At 41.0% G+C, this 23,045-nt stretch overlaps 1 protein-coding gene across 6 annotated transcripts in view; it reads left to right on the top strand.

The window, feature by feature from the left end:
* Positions 1-20,504, top strand: part of WIPF1 (WAS/WASL interacting protein family member 1) — a 118,407-nt gene extending 97,903 nt beyond the window's left edge. For all 6 annotated transcript variants that reach the window (XM_027589618.1, XM_027589620.1, XM_027589619.1 and 3 more), the window contains 6 exons: positions 323-452; positions 5,158-5,301; positions 8,174-8,938; positions 12,582-12,794; positions 13,535-13,648; positions 17,466-20,504. In XM_027589618.1, coding sequence (XP_027445419.1) covers positions 323-452; positions 5,158-5,301; positions 8,174-8,938; positions 12,582-12,794; positions 13,535-13,648; positions 17,466-17,521 — 1,422 coding nt within the window. In that variant the 3' untranslated portion in view covers positions 17,522-20,504. The remainder of the gene's footprint in view (positions 1-322; positions 453-5,157; positions 5,302-8,173; positions 8,939-12,581; positions 12,795-13,534; positions 13,649-17,465) is intronic.
* The last annotated feature ends 2,541 nt before the right edge of the window (positions 20,505-23,045 follow it).

The raw sequence follows: 23,045 nt of genomic DNA, 5'->3' as shown, positions 1-23,045 counted from the left end.
ACTTTAAAATTCCCTTCTCGTTTTGAGCCATCCAACCCTGGCTCTGTTGGTTACGGCCAGATTGTGGTCTGAATTTTTAGAGACTTTTATCAGGGACTGACTCTTCCTGCATTAAAAATGAATGTAATTTATTGCTGCATCTGTTCCCAAATGTCTGGGTCTTAAAAAGAATGACATTGGATCTAAAACTTGCAGAGAATTTACAACCTGTTGCCAAGAACCTCGATCACAAGCTTCCAGGACTCTAGCTGTCCCCACTGAGTGTTGTAGTAGATGATTTTAATTCAAGAGATGAATATAAGTCTGCGTGGTTTCCTTTTAGGCCAATACGGAAAAACCTACATTGAATAAGTCAGAACAGGCTGGGAGAAATGCTCTTCTCTCTGACATCAGCAAAGGGAAGAAACTGAAGAAGACAGTCACCAATGACAGGAGTGCACCGATATTGGACAGTAAGTGAAAAAAGCTGTTTTCCATGGAGATAAGTGATTTACGGCCTAACAATCAACCCTACCCTTCCAAAAAGATTTTTTTTTTTTTCAGTTAACAACAGCTGCAAAGCTAGCAAAATAAGGGACTGTATCACTCATTGTAGCCACAGCTCCGGCTTGGGTTCCCTCTAATGCTGCAGGAAGCCAGGATAATAATTCTTTGTCCAAGGAACACACAGCAGCGATTCTCTGAATTATTCACAACACTTGCTGGAAGTTAACCCATTACTCTCTGCACCACAGATCAAAAGGCTGCATGAAATATGGAAAGAGCCCCAGCCTTGGAATCAAAGGATGTTGGTTCAAGTTCTGGCACATCCATCACTTACCATCTCCAAGCCTTATTGTCTTCAAATGTAAAATGGAGATAGTGCCAGGTCTGCCGCCCTCACAGTTTGCTGTGAGCCACAGACGAGACAATGCAAAAGTGTTCTGTGGGCTGGGATGTGTCATTCAAGTGTAAGATAGGATTTTCAGGAGCTGGGAGAGAGAGGAAATGAGATCACAACTTTGCTTATCTGCCCATCGCAAGTCTAAGATACTTTCTAGAACAAGGCAGGGTATGTAGAAACAAACAGGTACCCACAACACAGAAATCCTATTAACATTTACAACAGAATGAAAATGTATCATGACTAGAATCTACTGGTAGTTAATAACCAGGCCTTGAAACTGTCCCCTCACATTCCTAGACCTTTCCACTACTGGCTACATGTCGCCAGAATACATCCTACACCCAGATCCCATCTGGACTCCATAGGAAACAGACTGACTTTCCAAAATCACCAGAGGGAGCTTTGTAGATGGTGAACAGTGATGCAGGATTTTAGCCAAGTCGAGGATTACAAGTGTTCAGGAAGAATTTCTAGGAAAAGTGCCTAATGGGTGGAGAAGAAAGAAGGCTCAGAGTTAGGTGAGAACATTGGTGTGGGAGGAAAATGGAAAAGAGGAAGACCAAGACAAAAGCTTTTACATGTTGCTGTGCTGTGTCATGCTATGTGTTGCAGAGGAGGGTACACCAACCTCCAGAAGGAACTATGGGGTCTTTTACCCTTGACTTGACACGGTTCCCTCTTAGTCAAAATGCCCCCAGAACTGATCGGGTTATTTTATAATCCCTTAGTCCTCCTGATTGGCGTCATGAAATTCTCCCTGAGTGGAGCCCAGCACCACTTACGTCTGGGAGCCTTGGTCCAAAGCTGTCTGAGTCCCGGTGCCAGGTATGGGGCCAGAGGCGCTCCCCAGACTGCTGGCCTCTGGGGCAGAGCTCAGTCATTCTTCCCCCCAGGAGAAGGAACCCAGAGCTCGAGAGAAGTAGATGTGAATTCCCCACTGATACTGAAGGACACAGGATAATCTGTGGCCTATTCCTGAATCCACTATTAGAAACTCATTGTATTCTTCAAGGTCCACTTCTCCTGCCATTAAATGGAAAGAAATGTTGGTTCTTCTCCCTTCCAGCTGTTCAGTGATGTTTAGGAACATACTTTGCTTCGTGGACACAAGATGCAACCCAGCACATGCCCTGTTGTCCATGCACTTTATGGACACCGGTACTGTTGTCACAGGCTCTTTGCAAGCGGCAAAGGTCCACCCATAGTTTTGTACTTGTTTGCAGCTGAAGCCTCCCTGGGTTCTATGTTAAAATGTTGACCATGGTTATATATGATAAAGCTCTTAATCCAGCCTTATCCTGCAGTGCGATTCCTAAGGAAATGACCATGAACCAGTTAGCTATCATCAACTACTTTACCTTCTCTCTCTGAAAGATGCACAGATGGTCCAGGTTAAGAAAACTGATGAATGATGTCTGATAGTGCATCAATCTCTTTGAATGTTTGGTGTCATGTAAAGGTATCTTGTTTAAATGCATTATTCCAAAATGTATCATTAATTAAGGAGTAATATTTGAATGTCAAGGGCATTATTAATATTATTGGTAATAGTTAAAATTAGTAAAAAAAAACCCTAATTTTTATAGGGAAGCCATTTTGCATATACTTCTGGAAATTGTTATTGTAATTTGATTTGTTAGGTGAAGTAATCCTTGTCAGTTCACTATCAGATTATTTCTTCTATCGGCAGAGCTCGCATAGGTACCCCAGAAGGCTCCACACCTAGAAAAAATGCAGAGCTGACACAAGCTTAGGATCAAATTAATCAAGAAAAAAAGAAAACACAAATGAATAAAAGTAGGACTCAGAATGTAGATTAGTAAGAGATTCAAAGTGGATTTTTCAAAATTAGGGATACTGTGATGAATTTATATGCTAAAACATGTTAAAATCTTAAAGAAATTAATTTTTTACAAAAAGCATAAACTTACCAAAATTCACTCATGAAACTTCAATGAGCAAGACTAAAGTTGAACACTATCAAGCGACTTTCTCTCTAAAAAGCTTTAGAGCCAGACGATTTTATCAGTAAATTCTTCCAGATTTTAAGAAACAGCTCATGCAAATGCTATACAAATCATTCCCAAACATAGGAAGAGATGGAAAGCTATCGGATACATGTAATAAGACTTGCGTGGTCCTAACCTCAGACTTTGTGCTTGTGGCACAAACACAAAAAGAAAGCTATCTATCAGCGTCCCAAGGGACATGTGGCAATGTCTGGAGGCATTTGTAGTTGTCACAACTTGGCCAAGGAGGGGTTCCTACATCGACATCTAGTGGGTAGAGTCCAGGCATGCTGTAAACATTCTACAGAGAACAAGACAGCCACCCACAAACAAAGAATTACCTGCCTTAAAGTGTCAGTAATTTCAGAGTTAAGGGCGTGTTCATTAAAAGCGAACTACGGTTGCCTGTAGCAATATTAATAATTTATATCGTATGCAAGTTCAGTCATCAAAGTAATTACTTATATAAACTAGAGATACAACTATTAGACAAAAGGAAGCAAAACCTTTATTATTTGCAGACCATATGTCTAGTAGAAAATCCAAGATAATTTTTTATAAATATTAATTTAGAAAATATTAGCAGAATGGTCTATTAGATGTCAAATGAAATTTTCTGATACCAGTGATAACCAATTACAGAAGGGGAAAAACATCCCTTTCACAATTTCAACAAACAAAAATGTATCAAAGTAACCTTAACAAGAAGAGTAGGTGACCCATATCAGGAAAATTATAAAACTTGACTGAATGAACCAGAAGAATGGGAGAATATACCATGTTTCCATATAACCTAAATATCATTAAAGTGTCAGTCCTCCCCTCTTGATTTGTAGATTTCATGTACTGCTTGTCAAAGACTCTAGAAGGTTTTCCAAGGGGTAGAACTTTAAACAATGTTTAACCTCATAAATACAACCATACATACGTCATAAATTGTATAAGATACTTTTTCAAAGAGGGTTATAATCATGGCTCTCATACAGTTATAAAACGAACATATGGCAAATATTTTATTTAAGTCATTAATGAATGAGGGAAGCAGTATAATGTTACCAGTGCAAAGGAGAGTTCAAAGTACCACACACATCAGAGCTGAAATGAATTTACAGATAGGTAAACCCATCTGTGATCAGTTGCATGCCACTGAACACAACAATTTTACATTTCTATGGACAATTATTATCAGTTTTTCGACAACTTACAGAGTTGTAAAATATCTCATAGACAAGGAAAATAACCCAAAAGGCTAGAGAGGATACTTAGTAATCTTTTTCTTTTCCTTTCTTTTTTTTTTTTTTTTTTGGTCATTCTTGTCTGCCCATTTCAGACTCTTCCACGGTTTAGAGGAAATAAATGCAAAATAAAACAAAATCTTTGTACCACCTTCAATTGCAGGGAGTTTTTAAAAATGTCTAAGCCTACTGTTGGGCTTTATGATATTAGAAAATTGAAATCAAACCTTAAGGCCATCAAATAAGTAGATGGTCAAAAGAACTACAATATATTCATGCTCTAAAACACAATGCAGCCCCTTAAACTCATGCTTTCAAAGAATATTTGATGACATGGGAAATGCTAACAATAAAGTGTTAAGTGAAAAGAGCAGGCTAAAAACTGTTTAGTAAATTTGGTCTTAATTTTGAGAAAAAAATATATAAAATGAAAAAGTACGAGCAGGAAAAAAATACATGAAAATAGTGTATATTTCCAAGGAGTAAAATTACAGGGTCTTTTATTTTCTTCCCTTTATTTTTACGATTCCCTTCCTTCTCACCTTTTATTTCCATCTCCCCCTCCCTTGGGACTTGCTTTCTTGGAAGATTCCTTTATTAGCCAAATCTTAGGATACATATAGTAACTCCTACAGCAGCTAGCCAAGCAGGGAGCATGGGGCAAGGCAGCATCTATTACCGATTCTCCTGCCCTGGGGCCTGTGACTGGCCTGGAGTGAAAAACAAAACCCGTCCTTTTCTGACTAGGGGGAGGGTGAATCGTTTATGGAGCCTTGGGTGTTAATACGCAAACAATGCATCGTGGATCACTACCGATGTACTGTATGGTGACTAACATAACATAATAAAATTAAATTAAATTTTAAAAAAAATCCTGCGTTTTCATGAAATCCCAGAAATCTGCCATGGCCCAGTTCAAGCCTGCTCCCTGGTTGACAGGCATTGTCTATTGTGTACTTGGGCTCGGGCTGTCCTCTGGTGGTGTTTTCATCCACGGTGAAGAGAGTGTGTTTCCTTCCCTCTGCAGAGCCTAAAGGAGCCGGTGCCGGTGCCGGGGGCGGTGGCGGTGGCGGTGGCGGTGGAAGTTTTGGAGGGGGTGGCCCACCTGGCTTAGGAGGACTATTCCAGGCTGGGATGCCGAAGCTGAGATCCACAGCCAACAGGGATGGTGGTAAGGAGAGTTTCTTTCTCTCTTAGTAACAAGATGAGGCAGAGTTCTGTGGTTTGGAGGCTTGGCATCCCCTCTAAAGCACTGTGCCCTTTAAAACATTTTAGATCGCTTGAGATGGTAACACCATTTTATAAGAGACTCTAGCATCTTTTTTTTTCTTAAATCAAAAGCAGCCAGCTCCATGGAGCTGTTAAGTATTTGCTCAGTGTCCTCGGGGTAACTTGTACTTTTTTGTACTTTTCTAAAGGGGGAGCTAGAGTGGGAAGAAAAAGAAGGAGCAAATGGAACTGGCCACCCCTGGAAAAGTCTGCCTGGTGACCTGGCAAATTCACCTTTCTTTGTGAGGTAGCCCGACCCAGCTGTCTAGTATAGTAAATACTTGTGAGCCACTTTCCAAAACACTATGGAGCGTGTTATACAGAATATAGTTACAAATCTCACTGAATCTAAAACGGTGTTTTGCATGACAGACATCTGGCATTTGAGGGCCAGTGATTCTAAATATTCTCTGCAGGGACACATGGAAATGAGTCCTATGGGATTGTCTTTGAACCTAATGGCAGAGAGAAAAATTGAACCTGGTCATGCCCAAATAAAAAACCTTACAAAGTGCATGAAGCTCAGTAAGTTTTACCATAAATCTTTCGGTATTAATGTTTGTTGTGTTAGAAGACTTTTATTTCTAATTCTATGATCGTTTAATGTCTGCTGGGAAAGTATGAAATTCTCACAATCATGAAGATAAAGCCACTGAATCCTCAGGGTTAGCTGACTGTTTAGCGTTGGATGGTCAAAATCTAGAAAGATACTCAATAATATGAGAGATTCTGTCTTGCCAGACCCGCATTTACATTTAAATTTACTTATTTAAAACCCGCCAAAAGGATTGAGGCAGCTGACAAATGCAGACATTCAGTACTTAACAATAGGTGAAAAAATTAAGGCAAAAGACAACTGGAAAGAAATTTATAAAATGAGGATAGAATTAAATTAGTGCACAAAATGGTGTACCAGATGTATATGTCAGCCTAGTATACCATCCATATAGTGAACACTGTCCGTGTGATGTACACATGGCTAATAACTGCAGCTTCAATCTGAACTTGGAAGATATAATTTATCACAAGTTGGTGACCTAGAAATATACCACACAGTCAAGGAAAGTACAGTGGTTTTCTAGTACTGCAGTTGAAATAAAAAATTCTCTCTAGAGTTCATATTGCTCCACTGTATAAATCCATCCAAATGTCTCTCATTGTGCCTTGGATAAAATCTGAAGTCTTCTAAGAGTGCCCGGGTGGCTCAGTCAGTTGAACGTCTGCCTTTGGCTCAGGTCAGGATCCCAGGGTCCCGGGGTTGAGCCCCACAGAGTCCCGGGATTGAGCCCCACATCTGGCTCCCTTCTCAGTGGGGAGTCTGCTTTTCCCTCTCTCTCTGCTCTTCCCACTGCTCATGTTCTCTCTCTCTCACTCACTCTCTCTCTCTCTCTCTCTCAAATAAATAAATAAATCTTTAAAAAAAAAATCTGAAGTCCTCTGGTTTACAAGGCTCCTTATGACCTGGCCCTTGCTGGCCACTCAGAGTCCACTTGCTAAGTTCTCCGTGCTCACTGTACCCCAGGCACACAGGCCTCGGTTTTTCAGCTTGAAGCTCATTCCCTCCCCAGGGCCTTTGCACCTGCTGACCCTCTGCCTAAAGCACCTTCTTCCCTGTCTTTCTATTGCTGGCCTCAGCTCAAATGTCACATCTTCAGAAAAGCCGCCCCCAGCCAGCCACCCCATCTGTCTGATCTCTCCATCTCATTGACCTATTTTAGTTTCTTTTTAGTACTTATAACTATCTGAAAATATTTATGTTTGCTGGTTTATTATTTATCTCCCCCACAAGAATGTAAAGCACAGGAGAGCAGGATCATTTCTGTTTTGTTTACTCTTCCATCTTTAGCACCTAGAATAATGGCTGGTATGTAGCAGGTACACAGTGAATATTTGGTATTTTAATTAGCTCATGTTTGAAGTGGTAGAAGTTTTCAGGCTTACCATTTTTGGAGAATTACCTTAGGTTCCAAGAGATTCTGGGGTGGTGGTTTGAATTTTTCCATAACTTCGGTTCCTTTTCTTGAACCAAAGCAGTTTAATATTAATTATGTAATAGGGTTGTTCTGTCCTGCCGATGTTGAAGTGGAAGTTGACTCAGTAAGGAAAAAAACTTGTGTAGTTGCCTGCTTCTTTGCAGATTAAGACCAACCACTGGTGTTGAGTCTTTCAATTGAACTCTGTTTCTTTTTCCTTTGTTAGTTCTTTCTTATTTCAGTTACAATTCTTCCATTACATTTTTCCATCTTCTCTTGGGAATTTCATTCAAAGAGACTAGGTAAGCCCTCCCGAATGGATATTTATGTTGGGATAACTAATTTTTCATCTAACATGGCTAAATTATTTTTTCAAACCTGAGAGGTACAGCCATAGGAGGACAGGGATGGTGACAGGGAGAAAGAAAATCATTAGCAGAAATCCCATGTACCAACACCATCCTGTTCTTCTCCTCTCATGATGAATGGGGATCTCTCCTGAACCATTTCCAACTTAATCCTGGTTCTTGCCCACACGTAATGTCAAGAGGGCTCTCCAAAAACCTTTTGAAAGCCAACAGGTTGTAGGATCTGCAACTAGCAGGTACACAGGAATGTGTGATCTATTCTTCTGCCTCCAGGAAGGACCACCCAGAACCCAATTTATATAAATAATAGTTGCCTATACTTTATAGCATCTAGGAAAGTACTTCCAGTAGCTGAGAATACACTCTAGTTCTCTGATTTCCTTTGAGAGGGAGTACAAATTTTCTAACTGGATTTTTTTTTCCTGTTCTTCAGATCCCGGAGGAAGCCGACCCCCGATTTTGCCACCAGGAGGAAGAGCCACATCTGCCAAGCCTTTCTCTCCCCCAAGTGGCCCAGGGAGGTTTCCTGTGCCTTCTCCAGGCCACAGAAGTGGTCCCCCAGAGCTTCAGAGGAACCGAATGCCTCCCCCGAGGCCCGACGTGGGCTCAAAGCCTGATAGCGTTCCCCCTCCAGTGCCTAATACGCCGAGACCCATTCAATCAAATCTGCACAACCGGGGGTCCCCACCAGTGCCTGGGGCCCCCAGGCAGCCCAGCCCTGGGCCGACCCCTCCCCCCTTCCCTGGAAACCGAGGTGCTGCTTTTGGAGGAGGCTCCGTCCGCCAGACACCCTCCAGCTCCTCCTCGCCCTTCTCCAACAGGCCTCCCCTGCCCCCAACCCCCAGCAGGGCCTTGGATGACAAACCCCCCCCTCCGCCTCCTCCAGTGGGCAACAGGCCCTCCATCCACAGGGAAGCGGTCCCACCGCCTCCCCCTCAGAACAGCAAGCCCCCAGTGCCTTCTACCCCGAGGCCTTCCTCCTCACAGCCACCTCCACCACCGCCACCAAGCAGGCCCGGCCCTCCCCTGCTGCCTCCGGGTTCCAGTGGCACTGATGAAACCCCAAGACTCCCACAGAGGAATCTGTCCCTTACTTCGTCTACAACCCCCTTAACTTCACCAGGACGAACAGGCCCTCTTCCTCCCCCGCCCAGTGAGAGACCCCCTCCTCCGGTGAGGGACCCACCAGGCAGATCAGGTATGTCACCACCTGGTATGATTTGTCTTCCTACAGCCCAGCCTGCCTGAGTGTCACTAATCATCATATGAGTGAAGGGAGTCCAACACAAGCTTAAGTGAACTCTCAGACTGCTCTAATCTTTTAAGTGACACCGTGTTTGACTTCATCCTGACCTCATGTGAGCCCCTGAGGAAAGTGGGATTGCTATTTCTGTCTGCGTTTTAAAGATGAGGAGACTGAGTAACTTTTTTTCGTTTTTTTAAGATTTTATTTATTTATTGGAGAGAGAGTATGAGCAAGCTAGGTGGGGAGGAGCAGAGGGAGAGGGAGAAGCAGGCTCCCCAATGAGCAGGGAGCCCAATGTGGGACTTGATCCCAGGACCCCGGAATCATGACCTGAGCCAAAGGAAGATGTTTAACCCACTGAGCCACCCAGGCGCCCCTAAACACCACTCTTTAAACCAATAGTCCTCAAAGGTGACCATGAGCTAGAAGCACCTGGAGAGCTTTAAAAACCGTGGTGCCTGGGTCCCTTCCCCAGGGTGTCTGGTTTCATTGCTCTGGGTTACAGACTGGGCATCAAGATATCTGGAGGCTCCCCAGTGATTATAATGTGCTGCAAAGTTTGAGAACCACTACTTCAAACCACTCTGCCTCAGACAGTAGGCTACAAATATAAAAAGCTAGTACTAGTCCCTTCAATCCAATCCCTACACATCATGGCATCTCATTAAGTATTCTTCAAAGAACAAATGAGAACACATAGATGAATGAAATGCAATGTTTTCTTCTTATCCAAAAGCTATGGGTTTTCCCCCAAAGTGACTGAGGAGCTGTTTGCATGGCTCTACCAAATGGACAAATCAACAGATTAAATCTTCCCCAAAATAGGATAGACTGTGACATATAGTTGTAATATTAATTATTTCTTTCGATTACATAAATCATGCCTGTTTATTATGGGAAATACAGAAAAGTATAAAGAAAACAAAAATGATCTATAATCCTACCACTACCCAGAAATAATCATTAATAACATTTTTTATTATCCTTTCAGTCTTTTTAAAATGTATGTTTTGAGAGGGTGCCTGACTGGCTCAGTCAGTACAGCATGCCACTCCTGATCTTGGGGTCATGAGGTCAAGCCCCACACTGGGCATAGAGCTCACTTTTAAAAAAAAGAAAGAAAAGAAGAAAAATAAGTAAAACTTGTGTGTGTATATTTATATATACACATATATATGTAAACATGTATATATACATATATATATATGTTTACAAAATCAGTATCACAGTATACATACTGTTTGGTTATTTGCTTTTTATTTACCAATCTCATTAACATCTTCTGATAGGATTTTAAACTATTCTTGTATAGCCTGACTTGAAATGGCTGCATAATATTAGATGCTACAAATTTACCTTTATTTAATCATTTGAACCATCTCTAGATTGTTGCTGTTACAGATAATGCAGGGAATATATTCTTGTAGCTAAATATTTTTGCACATTTCTATGTATTTCCTTTGGATTAATTCCCCAAAATGGCATATTTTGGTGAGCAGGTATGCATAGTAATCTATAAATTTCAAGGTACTTCCAAATTGACCTCTAGAAAATTCCTACCAACTTACATTCCCACAAGGATCCTATGAGAGGTCATCAAGGGCCATCTGTATTTTGAGAGGTGGCTTGGCTTCATTGTTAGGGGTGTGGGCTTTAGCATTTGACATATTTGGAGTCTTGACAAAACCTGACTTGAGGTTTTTAATCTTCCAACACTAGAGGCCTCTCCTGTGTCCCTACACCTCTCAGGGTTGCTGTAAGAATTAAGTGAGATAAGTATGTGTAGTGGTTATCTTAATTCTTAGCAGGTAACAGCATTCAATAAATGATGGTTTATTAGTATTATTATAAGAAATTGAAATTGAGGGTGCCTGGGTAGCTCAGTCAGTTCAGCATCTGACTCTTGCTTTCAGCTTAGGTCATGATCTGAGGCTAGTGAGACTGAGCCCCGCTTTGGGCTCCGTGCTTAGCAGGGGAATCTGCTTGAGATTCTCCCTCTCCCTTTGCCCCTCACCCTCACCCCACCCCTTGTTTGCTTGCTCTCTCTCTCTCAAAAAAACAAAAAAAGTGTAATCTGCTTTCTTACTTATTATGCTTGCCTAGGTTTGGAGCAGGGGTCCTGGAAGTTTCAAGAGCTAGGAGCATGAACGTTTAAGAGAGACAGAAAAAGGGAGAGATCAAGTCGATCAAGTTACAGAGTACCAGGCCCCATAATATTGGAAGTCTAGTTTGCATTTAGTGACAGCTATGTGGTGGTAGTACCAATGAAGTTAACCCACAGCAGGTAAGACACTTTCCCCCCAGTAAATCAGCTCCTCCTGACTGGGATCCCAGCAATGGCAAACAGATGGGGCAATAAATAAATCCTACCAGGAGAAGCACTGAAGACTCCTTGAGAGACCAACCAGGGCTGGGCATGCCTCTCACCTCCATCAAGTGTTTGGGCCAAGACTTCTAGGCAGGGATATCTGCAATGGGTGGGTTGTTCAGTTTAAGGGCCTTTAGGTGGATTCTGAATCTCTAGTTAATAAAAGACATATTTATAGTACCATAAGATGTTGTATTTACATAAAATGTCAGCATCTTGCAAGAGAAGCACACTGCTGAAGACCAGGAATAATTACTAAGGCCATTTTGATTTGCATGGGAACACTCGAGTTCTTTTTTTTTTTTTTAATTTATCATAACCCAAATAGCCTCTGAATTTGGAAGATGGGACAAGGAAGAAAGGTTTCTTTTGTATTATCAAAAAGAATTTATTTTTTAGGAACTTAAAAATTTGATTATACCATACCACTGCGTTTTTTAAAAATGGTTTCAAGGACTTAAATAGTACTTTTTATTTGCTTTTTAGCTACTTATTCCTGGCAAGAGTGTTGTGAGATGACTATCTGGTGCTCTTTTGTGTATAGAGAATTTAGTTCCATGTGGTAACCAGCTTGCTCAGCGTCAGGATTCTGCACCAGCATGCACAGCCACATACGCTGACTAATCTGCCTCCCCAAAGAGGAAGAACCAAGAAGGAACTCCTGCCAATCTCAGCATGATTGATACTTGGTTTCCCGATGCCACTTCTGCCTAGAAGCAGATTGTATGCCTCACAGAAGCATGCTTGTGTAATTAGCAATACTACTGTGCATTTAAAGAGCCTAGTCCCTCTGAAGACCTAAAATAACTTCATAACTTTAGCTTATTCTTTTTTTCAATTCTTTTTTTTAATGGTATTTATTTCATAAGTATCATAACACAGTAATTAGTTCAGTAGCTAATTAAAAGGATTATAAAATGTTTTTCAAAAGATACAGTTGTCAGTATAAACAGAACTGAATCATCTCTAATCTCAGTACTGACTCAAAGCCAAAACAGCCATTTAGCTATCAACATCAGCATGTGTACCTATGTGCAGTTCTGTGTTTATATGTACTTACTCCTTGCTTGGCTAAATCTCCTAGAAAGTTTCCACTATTTCTCCACAAGTTCTAATTATAGGGCATGCATCCAGGAGGTACTCAGTAACTGCACATTGACAGTGACATGATAATAGTAATGCAAGATGTAAGATACTGCACTAAATGTTGTCCTTTTTTTGTCCCAGGCCCTCTCCCACCACCCCCTCCAGTAAGCAGAAATGGCAGCACATCTCGGGCCCTGCCTGCCACCCCCCAGTTGCCGTCCAGGAGTGGAGTAGAGAATCCCAGGAGTGGACCCAGGCCTCCTCTTCCTCCCGACAGGCCTAGTGCTGGAGCACCTCCCCCTCCTCCACCATCAACATCAATTAGAAATGGCTTCCAAGACTCTTCAGGTGAAGGTGAGGTGGGGTCCCTCCTCTGGGGGAGGGACCTTGGAAACATTTACAGGCCAAAGGGCAACACTGAATGGTAAATTTGTGTGCGTTGTTTGTGTGTTTGCATTAATATTTCTTGTTTCTGTGAACCTCACTGTTATCACACTGCTCTGCTCTGATCTAAGTATCTAACCATTAGAGACCACCATGATTTCAAATTAAAAGTAGTAGTCCTCCCTCCTCCCCTTCCCAAAAAGGCTGATCGTTTTCCTCTCTCTCTGTTGGAGTCTCATGTTCATTAACTTTCTAGAAGATCCCAGAACTCTAAAAAAAAAATGCCATTTTTGTCATTTGTCCTCTTATTACCTACCTTACCTGCCTCCCTTAACAGTCTCCTGGGGCAAGAGGCCCGACAGTCTGCAGGTATTAAGTGGCTTTCCTCTGCCTTTGTTATGAGAGGGTTGCAGTTATTCCTGGGCCCACCGGTGGGAAGAAAGGGATCTCAAACTTTAGCCCCCAGCTCCTGGGAGGGACTAGCTGCATCCTAATCACGCTAGTGAAAGTCACTTGGATCTGTCTTTGCTTTGATTTGCAGACCAGCGTATTTCACTGATGCGCCGATCAGTGACATTTGTTGCATTTCTGGGTTTTCTCTAAACTTCTAGGCATAAAACTGGAAGTGATCTCTGCAGCTCTCTGTCCTTTCACTATGTAAGTCTTCGTAGCAGATGTTACCGAAGATGCTGTTTGTTTCTCTCCCTCAGATGAATGGGAAAGCAGATTCTACTTCCATCCAATTTCTGATTTGCCACCTCCAGAGCCATATGTACCAACGGCCAAAAGTTATCCCAGTAAACTGGCGAGAAGTGAAACCCGGAGTGAGTATTTCTGCAAGGGCTTTGGGTGGCTTCATGCTTGAAACTGAGGGCTGCCTGGAGCGGGGCAGAGAACCCCATATGGAGCCATCTAAATTCTGGTAAACTCCCCTTCCACAGGTGATGGGGAAAATGGAGATATCCAGAATGCATATGAGAAACGATTATTTTAATGTGTCATTACAAGCTCAACATAACTTTGGTTTGCTAATTGGTTAAATTGTATTGCTTTGCTTGTTTGGACAGCCTTCCGCATTTTGGTCTTCCTAAGATAGAACAAATACCTTCTATTCCTACTAGTTTTGAGACTAATCAAATTGTCTTAATAATTATAACAAAAACTCACTGTAACTGCCTTGATATTTTAGATATATTTTGATTAGGGGCACCTGGCTGGGTCAGTCAGTGGAGCATGCGACTCTGGATCTCGCCCCATGTAGAGTGTAGACATTACTTAAAAAAATAAAATATTAAAATAATAATAATTAAGTAATAAAATAAATATATTATGATTATAGCTTTTAGAGCATTATGTGAAAATTTTAAATATACCTATAATCTGTCCATAAAATCTCCACATAACATACATATATTTTTGTTTTACCAGGTTCTCTGCTCATTTTTAATCCATATTATTCTGATTGATTTATCATTATAAGTATAGAGCACAGTTTCTTGGTGGTGGGGTTTACATAACTTTGCTTAGTAAAATACTTTCCCATCTTATCACATGGTTTTTATTTTATAGCATCGCATCAAGTCGACATACAGCAATTTAGTTTACCATTATTGGACATTTAGATTGTTTCTGGGTTTTGCTAAAATATATAATGCAACCATAAAGAGGTGCATCTATTCTATTGAAACATAAATGTGAACAAGAAGAGGAAATAGAGAAACTGTAATTTCACGACAATAAGTGGTTAGAACAAAGAATCGGCATGAAACATACATAGATCAGTGATGAGGCTCAGGCTTGTAACCGCTTTAGATGTAGAACCAAACTCCCAAACAGAAATGTGTGGAGAAAAAGTGTTTGAGCATTTCAGGTAACTGCCACAGCATCCCTAGCCTTGTCCTCACTCCTTAGGCAGAGCTTCTTACACATACGCAGAGCCTGCTGACTCTTTTTTTTTTTTTTTACTTTTTATTTATTTATTCATGAGAGACAGAGAGAGAGGCAGAGAGAGAGGCAGAGGGAGAAGCAGGCTCCCAAGGAGTAGGGAGCCTGATGCGGGACTCGATCCCAAGACCCTGGGATCATGACCTGAGCCGAAGACAGACGCTTAACCATCTGAGCCACCCAGGCGCCCAGAGCCTGCTGACTCTTTAGCACACAGTTCTTAAATCATTTTTGGTTGGATGTTTCCCAGCCATAGAACAGATTCATAGCTGCTTAAGTTAAGGTTGTCAGAAGCAAAATCAGTGGCTTCAGGGAGTCGTGATAGGTGGTAGTCTTAGGTCAAAGAGACAGGGACAGGATTGTGCTTTGTATCACAGCACAGGACAACACAGGAGTTTCTGTTGGGTTGTGAAGAACAGGTCAAATTGTGCTCTGTGCCACTGCTGAAGAATTCCAAGCATTAGAAGATGCTTTAAGAAAATGTCCATGAACAAATGCCAGAAGTAAACAGAATACTGCTGCTTGAAAGGAAAAGTTTAATTACTAGAAAAACTCATTTATGTAGAATACTCCATTCCTAGATGACGCCTAATTTAAAAAAGGTATAACTATAATAAAACTATACAAGAGTGAAAAATAAGTCTTCAGATGGGACAGATATCTTTGAGAGGGGGCTGTGTGTGTGTGTGTGATGAAGAGAGGCTTCTATCTCATAAGAGCCTGTTTCTCTTTTGGGGCATTAACAAATGAATTCACTTTAAGGAATTGTTCCTATAGACTCTAAATATTTTTCCTGGTTTCTTGTAAGCATTCTTAATCTCACTGAAGTGCTCTTTGTATATTTAAGTCAGTAGAACCATCCCCCCTCCTCTAAATTCTTAATTTCATAGCTGAACACATTCCCTTCCCCACCCTGCTGTCTCTAAGACTAGAGGTGACTCGAGGACTGGAACTGTCCTGCTCACTACTGCATCTTCCTCACGTGGCCCCAAACTGAAATGTAGTAGGCATTTAAAAATATTTCTTAAACTGATGAATTAATGTCCACTGCACCCAAAAATGTTTTTGTAGATTTGCTTTAAATATTTCTAGCGTTCTGTGTGCTTAATGGATCATCTCTGGATCATCTCTGTAACAAAACTAAAGTACTATCGTGTGGTTTTGCTCTGCTCCCGCAGCTGCCTTGGCCTCTAGGTGGGGCACCAGCCTGGCACGGCCTCCAGGCAGCCCTGAGCTGTGCCATCTAACTGCAGCTCTACAGGCCAGCCCACATGGTGACAACTGCTGACAGTATGTCAGCGGATGGTCAAGGCTCCACAGCAGATGACTGGTTTCCAGCCAGATGTGTCTTTCCTCAGGTGTGGGCCCAAGAAAAGACATGGTTGGGGTGGCAAAAGGAAGAGGCAAGGTAATGGGCTGCCAGTGTCTTCCTCTAACTCCTCCCCTGCTAGATCTGCTCACAGCGTCTGAGCACCCGGCTCTATGCCTAAAACCTGTTGGATCCTCAAAAAATGTACGTGGGACAAATGAATTTAAAAAACTGTGAATGGATTTTAAACCCAGTACTCATACCCATGAATATGCATAGTTTTTAAAAGAACACTATCAACAGAGTGAAGAGGCAACCCACAAAATGGGATAAAATATTTGCAAATCATGTATCTGATCAAAAAGTAAAATCCAGAATATATAAAGAATTCCTATGATTCAACAACAAAAAAAACAATTTTTAAAATGAGTCGAATACTTGCATAGACATTTCTCTGAGGAAAATATCCCTATTGCCAAAAAGCACATGAAAAGGTGCTCGATATCACTAATCATTTAAGGGAATCCACATAGCACTACAGTGAAATACAACTTCACAGCCATTAGGATGGTTATTATCAAAAAAAGCATTGTTTAGACATCAGAAGATACTTAAATGTCCAACAAAAGGGAATTGATTAGATAAATATAGTATACCTATATAACAGAATGTAATGTGTCCTTTATAATTATATGTAGGGGCGCCTGGGTGGCTCAGTTGGTTAAGCGACTGCCTTCGGCTCAGGTCATGATCCTGGAGTCCCGGGATCGAGTCCCGCATCGGGCTCCCTGCTCAGCGGGGAGTCTGCTTCTCCCTCTGACCCTCTTCCCTCTCGTGCTCTCTATCTCTCATTCTCTCTCTCTCTCTCAAATAAATAAATAAAATCTTTAAAAAAATAAAATAAAAATTAAAAAAATAATTATATGTATAAATAGTAATGGTTCTGAAAAATGTTCAGACCGGCTATATATGATCCTATTTGGGGAAGAAAAAAGGGAGCTGTTTATATATAGAAAATAAAAGGAAAGTGTTTACATCATGTTATTGGTTATCTCTGGGTGGGTTTTTGTTTTGTTTTAGCTCATCCGTATTTTCTAAATCTATAATAAACATGTACTATGTTTGTGGTAAGAAGAAAAGTAATTTTTTTTTTTTAAATTTTCTTAACTTTGTGCAAGTACGCAGGAGCCAATGGTGGGTCATCCCTCTCCAGAAAATGTTCAATCAGATCCTTACTTGCTTCCCTTCACTTCTTACTTACCCTGTTCTTTACAGCCTTGGTCATAGAGGGTGACGTGGTGGGTACTTTTGCGACCATCCTTTAGTTTGTCGAGCAAGATCATAAGCTTTCTAACCAAAATTTATATTTTGTCTATTTTTTCATCAAGGTGGATCCAGCAGAAGAGAAAGGGGTGCCCCACCACTGCCTCCCATCCCAAGGTGATCTTTGCCTGCTCTTCTTCACCCGAGCCCAAGAGCTCCTCCTGTTGTTGCTCCCCCCCTCCCCTTGTCTCCCCTCGTCCCCTTCATACTGGCAGTAGGGAGGAAGGGCGGGTGACGTGGGAATATGTGTGTGTTGGGGGTGGGGGTGGGAATGCAGTGAAGAAATGCACCTAGCTTTTTATATTGTGTATATTCTCAAAGCTCTTGCTTGCTTCAGCTACAGCCCGCCAGTGTTGGCTGCTTAGGGGTCAGGAGGCTTTTGTGGCAAGGTGGCAGAAATGCATTGTGTCCTCGCTTTCAACCAACCAAGTTCAAACATTCACAGCTAATTTGCTATAGACTGTAATATTAAAGTCCCTGAGAGCTATTTGCTTCCATGCCTTTTTTGCTTGCTTGGCTTTCTGTCCGATTCCAGGAACCACCTAAGCAAGTTGCTGTATTCAGGGCTCACATAAAATTTTTCAATTACAGGATGTCCAATCTTTGGCAGTCTGAGATAAGTTCTAGGATAGAGCTGTCCAACAGAAATACAATGTGAGCCACATATACAGTTTTTGAATTTCTAGTAGCTATGTTAAAAAAGGAAAATAGGTGAAATTAATTTTAATATATTTTATTTAACCCTAATACCCAAATTATTATCATTTCAACCTGTAATCAGTATAACAATTATTAATGAGATATTTCACATTCTGTTTTGGTACTAAGTATTCAAAATCCAGTGTGTATCCTACATTTGAGAGCACATCCCCATTCAGACTAGTCACATCTCAAGTGCTCGACAGCCCCATGTGGCCGGTGGCTACTGTTTTGGACAGCACAGGTCTAGAAGCTGCAGGCTAGTGCAAAAAACTCTTGTTTCAAAAACAAAAAAGGCAAGTTGAGCTTGAGCAATTCAAAAAGTAACTAAAAATAAAGTTAGGACCTAACACCTTGTTCGGCAAACAGCTTGACCTTCGATTTTGCTCCCTTATTTCCCGTCTTTCCTTAATGTATGTCTCCAAGTGTTGCTTCACAATACCAAGGTCAGAAATTGATCTAACAGGGTTTACAGTCACGTGGAATAAAGCCATTAGAAAGAAACTGAAAGCCAGCTGGGGCTTGGGGACTCAGAGCCAGCTGCTTTGAGTTCACCTGTCCATTGGACCCCTGCCTTACACTTCATTCCTCTGCCGCCCAGCATGCATCTCCATGCCAGGGAGGCTCGTAGGCTCTGTAGCTGTGGGGGAAAGTCAGGAAAAGGTAGCCAATTGGAAACGTGGAGGAAGGAAGCAGGTTTGAATTGATGGGCAAACTGTAAAAGTCTAAATCTGATGTGTATGGGGTTGAGAGAGATAGCTACTACAAATTGAAGAGAATTTGTCTTGCCTCTATCCGGGAGAATCACTTGCCTTGGATCTATGCAAATAAAGTTCCATGAAAGGACCATAGGGATGAGCCAGGCTTGCCCTTTTTTTGTATTATTTTGTTTACAAAACTTTACTGGGACTTTTAAATCTAGCTATAGATTTGGGAAAAAAAAATATTTCCATTTAGATGTTTTATCTGGTTGATTATGTTTAAAATTATCATTACTTATTTTTTAAAAGCACACAACCACATATGTATATGTATACCTAAACTCTGTATCATGGTTTCAGTGTATTGTTCATGTATTACTGGGAGATGCTAACAAGAAATCAATCCAAAGAAAAATTTGAAAGAAGCATTCCTATTTATAGAATAAATGTTTCATTTATATAAAAGCAAAAGAACTTAGAGTTCTAATAAATGGGATATCTAATAAATTATGAAGTTGTCCATTTGAATATATTGTATTTTTATAACTTGCCTTGCCAAAGTCCTGGGCTTGGTATGTTAGAGAACTTGGTTTTTCCCTCCTCTCCTCTACCATTCATCTGTCTTTCATATAGTCATTTGGGGCCCTTCGCCCAAAGGGACTCAAGAAATATAAAAGTGTAACAAACTTGGCTAAGTATTTCCAAAAAGAATTTTTCAGGTCGTATAGCAGCATCATTTTATTTGGGATTCTTTGATCGGATATGAACAGTTGATACAAATCCCTATGATGAAGCCTAATGAGCCACTTCAGAAAAAGTAGAAATCTGGCCTTACTAGCAAATATGGCAGAGAAGTCTGATCCAAAGAATTTTGGGTCTGAATTTTGTGAGCGCTAGTAATCATGGCCAGTTTCCTTGTATATCCCAACTTTGTAGGTACCATCCTAAGGTCTGAAACAGAGTCACAGCTCAAAGTTGCTGTTCATCTAGGAGAGAGAAGTTTTAGAATGTATTTAAGTCAATGTTTCATTAATACACCTATACCCTTTCTTTGAAAGTTAGCAACGTAATTGCGTCTAAAACTGGATAATTTCTATGCTAAAATCTTCAACTATGGCAAATCACAAAAATGAATATTTTCTTCCTAAAATCAGGGCTTACATTTGGGTTTTTTTCCCATAATATTTCCAGATAAATGTATTCAAGTTGCAATACAGTATTTTAACATTCATATATCATTTTATATTGAAATGTATTACAGTATTAAAATTCAGTGTTCAGTATTTATTTCACTATGCATTTTATTTAGTAGAAGCCGAGAGAAATGTTTAATCCAATGGTGCCTTACTTTGTGATTTGAAAGAAATTGACTTTTTATGTCTAAGTAGCAGATTATTTGCATATTTGTAAACACTGTTAGGCCTTTATATTTTAACTTGTAATACCAATTTTGTTATTTTAGTAGCAGAAATGGGATGATTGTTAAAGCACCCAACATTTTTTGGCATGAAATTAATTTTTCCCTGTTTGTAGTCAGGGACAGTAAAGGAAAACAAATGTTTTTCATACCACTGCACTATGTAAACATGCACATTTTGGAATCTATGTCATCAGGACAGTTTAAATGGTGGGGTAGAGACTACCCTAGACATCTGTGTCTTTGTGAGTTAGCCAGACAATGAATAAAAGCAGAATGATAAGAGTGTCAACTGGTGGTTTTTATTTAAGTATTGTCTATATAAATGCAAATGAAAAGGCAAGTGTCTGTTTTCTGTGTTCTACTCTGATAAAGAAAGACAAGTCCAGAGCAAAGAAAAACAGGAGGGGGAGGTAGCATCAGTCCCTAGCGCAGGTTCCTCACACCCATTTTCTAATCCCTTGTTTTTCCTGAGAACTTGCACCCTAACTCAGAGTCTGCTGTCTGTTTACTTGAGACAGATGCTTCTACTCTAAGGTAAAGATGGATGGTGGGAACAATGGGCAAGAGAACCACCAGGACTAGCACTGACACTGAGAAACACAGGAAAGGCCAATGGGAATTTAGGGGACCTGATAATTTTTTAAATTATCTGCTGTGCCCCGGCACGTGTGTACATATCTTAATACAAGCATAATGGTTAAGAGATTAGGGAGACCTGCCTCCACCTCTTAACTTGCAAGCTGCAAACTTCTCTGAGCCTAAGCTTCCTCCTCCACAAGGTAAGTTAACTATCTCACAACATTAACAAGTGCATTAAATGGGATAATGCAACATATGGCCAACAGACACATGAAAAAATGCTCAGCTTCACTTGGCATCAGGGAAATGCACATCAAAACCACAATGAGATACCACCTCACACCAGTCAGAATGGCTAAAGTTAACAACACAGGAAACTACAGATGTTAGCGAGGATGCAGAGAAAGGGGAACCCTCCTACACTCTTGGTGGGAATGCAAGCTGGTACAGCCACTCTGGAAAACAGTATGGAGGTTCCTCAAGAAGTTGAAAATAGAGCTACCCTATGGCCCAGCAATTGCACTACTGGGTATTTATCCCAAAGATATAAATGTAGTGATCCGAAGGGACACCTGCACCCCAATGTTTCTAGCAGCAATGTCCACAATAGCCAAACTATGGAAAAAGCCCAGATGTCCACTGACAGATGAATGGATAAAGAAGACGTGGTGTATACACACACACACACACACACACACACACACACACACACACAAATGGAATATTACTCAGCCAAAAAAAAGAAAAAAGAAATCTTGCCATTTGCAACAATGTGGATAGAACTAGAGGGTATTATGCTAAGTGAAATAAGTCAATCAGAGAAATACAATTATCACATGCTCTCACTCATATGATCATAGGGGAAGGGAGGGAAAAATAAAATAAGACCAAACCAGAGAGGGAGACAAACCATAAGAGACTCTTAATCATAGGAAACAAACTGAAGGTTGCTGGAGGGGAGGCGGGTGGAGGGATGGGGTAACTGGGTGATGGGCATTAAGGAGGGTACGTGATATAAGGAGCACTGGGCGTTATATAAGATTGATGCATCACTGACTTCTACCTCTGAAGTTAATAATACACTATATGTTAATTAACTGAATTTAAATTTTTAAAAAATGAGATCAGGCACTCAGTACGTTGACTTACTCTAGCACTCAGTAAGTGGTAGCCAATCTGAGTAAAAATAGGAAACAAATATTTATCTAATGATCCCAGATTAACTGGAGCCAAACTGACTGGAAGGTAATTTCCTAGTGTACTTTTAGAGGAAAGAAGCGACAGCAGGCTGACTATCCCTACCAGAAATGCAAAGCTGGAGTGGAGGCGGGTGGGAGGGATGGGGTGGCTGGGTGATGGGCATTGGGGAGGGTATGTGCTATGGTGAGCGCTGTGAATTGTGCAAGACTGATGAATCACACACCTGTACCCCTAAAACAAATAATATATGTTAATAAAAATAAATAAATACAAAGCAACCTCCACACAAAGGTCACCTTACATGATGTCAGTCCCTATACCTGGCAGGCCTGGAAAATGAAAATTCATGCTGCTTTAGTCATCAGGGGAATTACTAGATTCCATTTGAAATCAAAGAAAGTAAGACCTGGAAAGAACCTTCCATATAGGGCAGCTAATAATTGTTGCTTTGGCACAATGGTACAAATCAGAGCAAACTGGGCTGTGTGGTCACCCCACCTACAGGTCATCTAGCCCCACTTCCTGGTCTGACAAGTAATGTAAAACCCCAAATCACATAGCACCGACAAACAAGCAGCATGGCTGGTCACCTCACCATGCTCCCTTCCTGACAATCCTTTCCACCTCTAGCACAAGTCTCAGCTTCGTGTGTTTTTCCCATCTACTGGAAAGAAAAGCCAAATGACATGTCCCAGAGTCAGAGGACAAGCCCAGGACACCTGGATCTGAATCCTAGCTCTGCCACCGACAAGGTGTTTGAGCTCCCTGGGCTCTAGCTGCCTCAACTGCAAAATGGTTACAAACCTTAAATAAATATACAAAACATCAGGCAAAATAACAGGTATGGGTCAGGTGCTCGATGAAAGTTCGTTCCATTCTATTTCCTAATCCCTTCACCATCAAACCCAGGCCGTATTCAGGGAGGAATTTTCAGTGCATTCAGAAGAGTCTGATAAACCTGAATTACAACAGTCTTAGGAATAAAAATTGCTTTCAAAACTGGCCTCATTTGTTCAAACTGGAATCAGTCGTTTGTCTCATTCACC

Source organism: Zalophus californianus, chromosome 3, assembly GCF_009762305.2.
Source record: "Zalophus californianus isolate mZalCal1 chromosome 3, mZalCal1.pri.v2, whole genome shotgun sequence".
Taxonomy (NCBI): Eukaryota; Metazoa; Chordata; class Mammalia; order Carnivora; family Otariidae; genus Zalophus; species Zalophus californianus.
Note: the sequence above shows the minus strand (reverse complement) of the source record. Positions and strands in the feature narration are given on the sequence as shown.